Here is an 8,548-nt window from a genome sequence, read left to right as displayed (position 1 = left end):
GGCAGGCATTTAGCAGTGTCTTTCCAAAGGGAAGAAGTAGATATGAGTTTGCCTGCTGCAACTAAACGAGAAAAACCATATAAACATTATATGGTTTTTCTCATTTATATTATACAGCATTTACAGTATGTGCTTAAAAATTTTTTGACCTGCTGCTGCTACTGTTGCTACTACTGCCACTACTATTGTTGTAAAATGTATTATTTAAGGATACAAGCCTCTCCCATGAATTTCCTGGTACTGTCCTCACTAAGAGCCACTGCTCAGGTGTTTGAGGTGGGGAAACTGAGGCTCGGGGGGGCAGGGTATCTCCCATGGGTGCCCAGAACCTTCCCTAGCTTTTCCCTGTCCTCCTATCCAGGGCCACTATCGAGGAGACCTACTCAAAAGCGATGGCAAAACTTTCCAAGCTGGCCAGCAACGGGACCCCCGTGGGGTGAGTGGGCCATGGGTGGGGTAGGGGTCCCCAAGGTTGTGGGGCCCTGGGGTCATCAGGAGCCTTCCCTGGGTTGGACATCTTTTCACAGGTGTGTTGTGTAGAATAGGGAGTCATACCTCCACTTATGGGGCTAATCAGACAGAGGAAGGTATATCATTCATTCATTCATTCATTCACTATCTCATTCACTCATTTAACACATATTTACTGTGTACCTACTGTGTGCCAGGTACTGTTCGAGGCACTAGTAACCCAGTGGTCACCAAGACAGATAAAATCCTCAATTACCTGCAGGCTATGTTCATGCCATGTACATCTAGGATGTGTGACAAGACAAATGTTAACTACAAACATGAACAGTCCTTTCCTGGGGCTAAGAATGCTAGGAAGGCAATGAAATAAGAGCATGAGAGGTTGGACACCTCCTCCGGGGTGGCCTCCGGTCCTATGAGCTGAGACCTTAATAATGGGAAGGAGTCAGCCCTGGGAATGAGTGTCTGGGGGACAGAGACCCAGGCCGGCAGCTCGACCAGGGTAGAGGCCCTGACGCAGCCAGACAGTCCTTTCCTGGGGCTAAGAATGCTAGGAAGGCAATGAAATAAGAGCATGAGAGGTTGGACACCTCCTCCGGGGTGGCCTCCGGTCCTATGAGCTGAGACCTTAATAATGGGAAGGAGTCAGCCCTGGGAATGAGTGTCTGGGGGACAGAGACCCAGGCCGGCAGCTCGACCAGGGTAGAGGCCCTGATGCAGCCACGCCCTATATGCTCAAGGAGGAGCAGAGAGGCTGGTATGTTGCAGGGCCTGGGTCAGCGGGAGATGAGATGGGGGGTTGGACACGGGGCCTGACGCACAGGTGACTTTAAACAAGGATGCGATGTGGTCCCACTGACATTTGCAAAGTTCCCTGTGGCTGCTGTGGGGCAAAAGTTCTGTCAGGGGCAGAAAGGGAGGCCGAGGGAGGGAAGGCGGGGGAAGCGGGAGGGGGATCCTGCTGAGGCAGGAAGGCCCCGTGAACTTGGTTGGGGCTGGTTGGGTCCTAGCTGCCTTTGGGTATCAGGTGGGGCCTGGAGCGAGGACTCCGGGCCTCAGGGCCTGAATTTACATCCCAGCCCTGATGGTCATTCGCTGCGGGGCCTCGTGTGAGTCACGGAGCCTCCTGTTCCTCAGTTTCCCCATCTGTCACAAGCTGTCTTATATGGTTGCCGTGGGGATTCAACGAGTTAATGTGTGTTGATGCTTAGCAGGGCCTGGCACACAGTAGGTGCCGGAGCCAATGCCAGTTGTGCTGTCTGCGGGGACCCAGAGGGGCTGGGCCTGCGGGGCCCCGCGTGTGACCCTGCCCGTCTCCAGGACCTTTGCCCCGCTCTGGGAGGTCTTCCGTGTCTCCTCGGACAAGCTGGCGCTCTGCCACCTGGAGCTGACTCGGAAGCTGCAGGACCTCATCAAGGACGTGCTCCGCTACAGCGAGGAGCAGCTCAAGATGCACAAGAAGGTGTGTGCCTGGCGGGCACTGCCCGGTGGGCTGGGCAGGGGGCGCCGGCGGCTGAAAGGATCCCAGGCTTTCTGAGGCCTGCAAACCTCCAGCCTCCACTTGTGCACCTGAGGATGCTGGGAATTCTGAAATTTCGAACCCAGAACCCTGCAGACCAGGGAACTGTCAGACATTTCAGACTCAAAACCCTGGAGCAGAGTCTGTGAGCTGCAGCCTGGGGGCCTGATTCCAGCTGCCACCGAGTTTTGTCCAGCCCACGAGCTCGAATGGTTATTACATTTTTATTTTTATTTTTTTAAAATATATTTTTATTGATTTTAGAGAGGAAGGGAGAGTGATAGAGAGATAGAAATTTCAATGATGAGAGAGAATCATTGATTGGCTGCCTCTTGCACGCCCCCTAGTTGGGGATCAAGCCTCAACCCAGGCATGTGCCCTTGGCCGGAGTCAAACCTGGGACCCTTCAGTCCGCAGGCCGATGCTCTTTCCACTGAGCCAAGCCGGCCAGGGCTGGTTATTACATTCTTAAATGGTGGTGGTGGGATCCGGAGGAGAAGAATATTTTGTGAAACGTGAAAACGACATGACACTCAGGTTTCAGTGGCTGTAAATCGAGTTTTCTTGGCACACACCATGTCCACTTGTGTACAATAGTCTGACTTTTTTTGAGTTGAGAGTCCATGACAGGCAAACCCATTTGCTGTCTGTCCCTTCATAGAAAAAGCTTGCTAACCTCTCATCTCGATGGTTAGCACCTACAGATGCTATTATCTGACAAGTCTAGACGCTTTCAAACCTAGAATCTTGAAAGCGTCAAGCCTTAGACTCTCAGGATCCCAAAATAGTAGCGTCTGATAAGTCATAGGTGCTCGGCATCTACAGAGCCCAAACCTGCATTTTTAACTCTGTTAAATAGGGGAGTTGGTAGTAGTACTCAATACTGTATACTTATAAATGGTTAATATAGTAAATCTTATATTATGTGTATTTTATCACAATTTTTTTTAAAATTGGGCACAAGGAAGTTTCCTGTGGGCTGATGTGAAACAATCTTAGGACTGGACTATGAAGTAGGAAAACCAGTGGGATAAACAGCACAGGCTGCTGCAATTTGTCATTAAAAAATGGGCGAAAACAGGCATATTTACTTGTCCATGTGCTGATTAATTCTGGAGACCTATGATGGTAATAATGGGGGGCCCCTGGCAGAGGCCTGGGAGGCTGGGGATCAGGGAATGGAAGGCTTTTGTTTTATTTTTTATTTTGATTTTTAAAAAATATATATTTTATTTTTATTGATTTCAGAGAGGGAGAGGGAGATAGAGATAGGAACATCACTGATGAGAGAGAATCATAGATCTCTCTCTGCTGCCTCCTGGAGGCCCCACACTGGGGATTGAGCCTGTAACCCGGGCGTGTGCCCTGACCCGGAATTGAACCCTGACCTCCTGGTTCATAGGTCAATGCTCCACCACTGAGCCACACCAGTCAGGCTATTATTGTTTAGAGACATGATTTTTTAGAGACAGAGTAGAAAGGAGGGAGGGAGGGAGAGAGAGAGAGAGAGAGAGAGAGAGAGAGAGAGAGATTTGCTGTCCCACTTATTTATATATTCATTAGGTCTTGTATGTGCCTTGACCTGGGATCAAACCCACAACCTTGCTGTATCCGGACGATGTTCTCACCAACTGAGCTATTCAGCCAGGGCAGGGTATGGGAGGTTTTAGGGAACTCACCCCTTAAAACTTTTTGAATTATGTGTAAATATGACCTACTTTAAACATGACAGTTTTTTATGTTAAAATAATACTCAGAGAATCCCACAATGTTTGGGAAGCTGGGAACTTCACGGTCTGCACCTGAGGTCTGCTCAGGTCCTGCGCCCATGGGTGTCAGGTGGCACCCATGCTCCCCCTTCCCCTCCCTCGCAGCTGAAAGAGGAGGCAGGGGGCACCCTGGACGCTGTGCAGGTCCTCGCGGGCGTCAGCCAGCTCCTGCCCAAGTCCCGAGAGAACTACCTGAACCGGTGCATGGACCAGGAGCGGCTGCGCAGGGAGAGCACGAGCCAGAAGGAGATGGACAAGGTGAGCCCACGGCTGCCAGTCTCCAGCCCACACCAGCCCACGTCCACAGGTCCGGGGAGTTGGCCGAGGCGTGAGGGCTGCCTGATGGGAGAGGGAAAACATGTCACAGAGCTATGGTTATCGAACCTGAGTGTGGTCCCCAGACCCTGGGCACCCCAAGAAGTCCACCTGCTGGGGGAGCGGTGGAGGGAAGCTCCCTGGGTGTCCTCGCCCAACCCTGTCCCCTCTCTGTGCCTCCCAGGCAGAGACCAAGACCAAGAAGGCGGCCGAGAGCCTGCGGCGCTCCGTGGAGAAGTACAACTCCGCCCGCGCTGACTTCGAGCAGAAGATGCTGGACTCCGCTCTGGTAAGAACCGGAGGTCTGTACCTTAGAGACCACACATCCCCGGCCAGGGGCCTCAGAAGCCCAGAACCTCCCACACCCTCAACTCCCAGGAGCCTCAGTCACAGGGATAAAGCCATCAAATGCCAGAGCCAGTTAGCTAGTGTTATTGTTGTTGACATTATTATTATTATTTCAAAAGTCAAATACTTTTTATTTTATTTTTTTGTTCATCCTCATCTGAGGATATTTTTCATTGATTTTTAGAGAGAGTGGAAGGGAAGGGTAGAGATAGAGAGAAGCATAGATATGAAAGCTACACATCGATTGGTTGCCTCCCATACGTGCCCTGATAAGGGCGGGGGTTTGAGTCTGCAACCAAAGTACATGCCCTTGACCAGAACCCGGGATCCTTCAGTCCAAGGGCCGATGGTCTATTCACTGAGCCAAACCAGCTAGGGCTCAAATAATTTTTGTGCCTTGGTTTTCCTACCTGTAAAATGGGAACAGTAATAGTACCTGCCTCATAGAGTTGTTGTGAAGATTAAATGAGTCACTATATGTGAAGTTTTCAGACTAGTACCAGGTGCATAGAAACCATTCTTTAAGGTATAATTTTTATTTATATTATTATTGACTAGAGACTTGGTACACAAAAATTCATGCACTGGGGCGGGGGGTGTCCCTCAGCCTGGCCTGTGCCCTCTCACAGTCCAGGACCCCTCAGGGGATGTCCACCTGCCAGCTTAGGCCCGGCCCTGCGTCCCTGCCACCTGGGTGGTCATGATGCGACCTGTCCGTGTCTGGCTCACAAGTCATGCGCCACCTGCCTGGAGGCCGCTTTTATAACCCTCAAACAAAGCGAGGTCGACCAGATGACCGGGTTGGTCCATTGGCATCACAGGATGGAGGCAAATGGTAATCCAGGGATAGGGCACGTGGAGCCGGCAGAGGGGAGTGAATGGCAGGCCTAAGCTGCAATCGGACATCCTCAGCGCTGCCGAGGAGGCGGGAGAGGCTCCCTCCACCACCACTGCGCTTACAGCCGTCAGCCTGGCTTGTGGCTGAGCGGAGCTCCCCCTGTGGGAGCGCACTGACCACCAGGGGGCAGCTCCTGCATTGAGCGTCTGCCCCCTGGTTTCAGTGCGCGTCATAGCGCCCGGTCATTCTGGTCATTCTGCAGTTAGGGTCAATTTGCATGTTACCCTTTTATTATACAGAATAGGATGAGGTTTTTTGTTTTTTGTTTTTTTAACAAGATAGGGCAGGATTTAGACTCTAAGAGTCTCCTGACATTTCATGGTGGCTGAAAGGCTTGGGTTCTGGTCCAGCCTCCATTCCTCACCAGCTAAGTCACTTTTTACAAGATCCTGTATCTCTCTGGGTCTCTGTCCATCCAAATGTGTGAAAAGCAGATTGGAATCTCAGGATTAGGAATCAGATTTTTTTTTTTCCTGATTTTGCGAGTGATGGAAAGTTACAAATGATAGAGACCTTCATTCAAACTGACAAAGAAGATTTATAGGCTCACGGGACAGAAAAGTTGGAGGGGAGGGCTCCAGGCATGGCTGGATCCAGGTGCTTGAATGGTGTTGGCAGGAAGTTGTGCCTCTCTCCTTTTCAAGTCTGTTTTTCTCTCTGGGGCTTCATTCTCCAGCAAACATGCCCCCACTGTGTGTGTTGTGTGTGTGTGTGTGTGTGTCCGGCAAAGTGGCCACCAGCAGCTTCCACATGCATCCCACCAATTCATTGACTCGGGATAAGAAAATGTCCTTTCCCTATAGTTCCAGCAAAAGACCTAGGGCAGGCTCTCCTTAGCTCTTCCCCAAACCAATCACTGGGCCTAGGGGGTTGAAATATTCTGACTGATCAGGCTGAGTCACAGGGCAACTCCCGGTGGCCTCCCCCTTTCTGCTTGCCCCTCCCCTGCTGCCTCAGCACTTCCAAACCATGGAAGAGACCCACCTGCGGCACATGAAGACCCTGCTGGGCTCCTACGCCCACTCGGTGGAGGACACCCACGTGCAGATCGGGCAGGTGAGTGGGGCCGGGGTGGGGCATGAGGGTGGAGGTGCTGAACAAGAGGTCCCTGGCCTTGCCCAGTTACACACCCCACCCACTCTGCCCAGGTTCACGAGGAGTTTAAGCAAAATATAGAGAACATCAGCGTGGAAATGCTGCTGAGAAAGTTTGCAGAAAGCAAGGGCACGGGCCGGGAGAAGCCTGGTGAGTCGGGGCACCTGGGGGTCAGGCTGCGTGGAAAGGACAGGGTTCACGAGGCAGGAGACTTCCCTGGGTCTCAGTTTCCTCATCAGTAAAATGGGCTGATGACAAGTCTACAGCCCACAGAGGAAGAGGATTTGATGCCTGATCTTATGTGTAAATCTAATACAACCAGATACCGGAGGGGCCATGAATGCCAGACTCAGTTGTTCAAACTTTACCCCCAAGGGCCAAGGGAGGCCTTACGAGCTGTTGAGCGAAAGACCAATTGGAAACTGCCCAGGTGCAGGGTCGGGGAGATGTGGAGAGCAAGAGTTTGGGGTCAGACCTGGGTGTCTTTTCCTCACTGCTTTTTGCTGTGAGAACTCGGATGTGGGTCTTGACTTCTCTAAGCCTCAGTTTCTTCATCTGTAAAGTGAGGATGATACTGATCCCCAGCTGATGGCATGTGAATGTTCAGTAATTCGATGCAGGTAATAGGCGAAGTATAAGCCTGGCACGCCGTAGGAATTCAATAGATGCTGGTGCACAGTCTGTCCCCAAGTCTAGTCTAGCACGAAGGCCTGTCCTTTCTCCCTCCTAGCTACACAGCTCAGCCCACCCCTCCTTGCATAGGCCCCTACTCCAGCCCTTCCCTGGCCCCAGATCAATCATGTCCTGCTCCTGCCCACACACCCTCCCTGGCTCCCCATCTCCCTGAGGAGAGCCCCAGCTCCTCTCCCTGGCACTTGCAGCCCTGCCCATTGCATAGACTTGTGGTCCATCCCTGACCCACCCAAGGTCCATCCAGAAAAGCTGGACGTAGAAATGACTCAGGCATCACCCCTCCCCCCAGTCCGTCCCAAGGTGGGAGCAGAACCCTTGGCCCATCCCCTCAGGACCAGCTCCGGGACGGGTGCGTGTGTGTGGCCAGGGGTGTACTGCTACCCTCCTGGGGCCCAGGCGCCCTCTCTGCTGAGTGTCCCAATCCCTTCTGTCTCAGGGCCGCTGGACTTTGAGGCGTACAGCGCAGCCGCCCTGCAGGAAGGCAAGTACGTCTGGACCTGGATGCCCAGGCTGGACTGTAGGGAAAGGGAGGCAGAGCTGAATGGGGAGGGGGCACCCCCAGGGCTCAGCTGCACCCATCATCCATCCTCAGCAATGAAACGTCTGCGGGGAGCCAAGGCCTTTCGCCTCCCAGGACTGAGCCGGCGGGAGCGGGAGCCACCTGCAGCTGTGTGAGGAAGCACCCTCCCCCCTCACCCCCAGCCCTGGCCCGGGATACCTCCTTCTGCCAGGCTGTCCCAGAAGTCCCCTGTTAGGGTAGCCCAGGAGCATTCTCACTCCAGGCTAGGCACCGAGTACCCCTGACCCAGGCTAGCTCAGGGCTACCTGCCCGACCTAGTCCAGACGTCTTCCTCCCGCCAAGGCTAGACCAGGGCTGCCTGCCCCGACTCACCCAGGATCACCCTGCCCAGGGTGGCCCAGGATTCCTCCCTTGATCAAGGTTAGTCCTGCTATTTCCTCACGTAACCTGTCCCAGCCGCTCTTACTCGGCCAAGATGAGCCCGGGAGTCTCCCTGCCCAAACTAGTACCCACTCCTTCTGTGCCCCAGTGCCCCTGACTAGCCTAGGTTTGCCCTGCCCAGGCTGGCCGGATCCTTTCCTTTCCAAGACTCGCCCCTACGTTCCATGTTTTCAGGCAAGCCCTTCAGACGAGCTCCAGGGTTCCTCCCCTTCCAGCTGTTTGAGAACACCCCTTGCTTTGCCAACCCCAGATGCACTGTCCCTCACCCCAGGCCAGCCCCGGGGTTCCCCCACCTGCAGGGCCAGCTCCGGACGTTATCACAGTCCAGGCCCACCCCCTCAGTTGCCATTTCCAGTGTTGGGGGCCAAGGGCAGGGCAGATGGGGCGGGAGGGCTGATGCCAACGTCTCTCTTTTTATCTACAGAGATTCTCTGGAGCCTGACCCACCGGTGAGTGCCCTCAGGGTTGTTTTTAGGTCT

General features: G+C 53.3%; 1 protein-coding gene across 1 annotated transcript in view; it reads left to right on the top strand.

Annotated features, from left to right (window-relative positions):
• Positions 1-137: 137 nt before the first annotated feature.
• FCHO1 (FCH domain only 1) overlaps positions 138-8,548 on the top strand; it is a 17,564-nt gene continuing 9,153 nt past the window's right edge. Inside the window, exons 1-9 of the mRNA XM_005873880.2 lie at positions 138-436; positions 1,792-1,933; positions 3,865-4,017; positions 4,259-4,363; positions 6,278-6,376; positions 6,469-6,565; positions 7,545-7,589; positions 7,701-7,779; positions 8,494-8,518. Of these exons, the coding sequence (XP_005873942.1) occupies positions 393-436; positions 1,792-1,933; positions 3,865-4,017; positions 4,259-4,363; positions 6,278-6,376; positions 6,469-6,565; positions 7,545-7,589; positions 7,701-7,779; positions 8,494-8,518 (789 nt within the window). The 5' untranslated portion in view covers positions 138-392. The remainder of the gene's footprint in view (positions 437-1,791; positions 1,934-3,864; positions 4,018-4,258; positions 4,364-6,277; positions 6,377-6,468; positions 6,566-7,544; positions 7,590-7,700; positions 7,780-8,493; positions 8,519-8,548) is intronic.

The sequence above is a fragment of the Myotis brandtii genome, unplaced genomic scaffold (genome assembly GCF_000412655.1).
Source record: "Myotis brandtii unplaced genomic scaffold, ASM41265v1 scaffold421, whole genome shotgun sequence".
NCBI classification, from domain to species: domain Eukaryota; kingdom Metazoa; phylum Chordata; class Mammalia; order Chiroptera; family Vespertilionidae; genus Myotis; species Myotis brandtii.
Note: the sequence above shows the minus strand (reverse complement) of the source record. Positions and strands in the feature narration are given on the sequence as shown.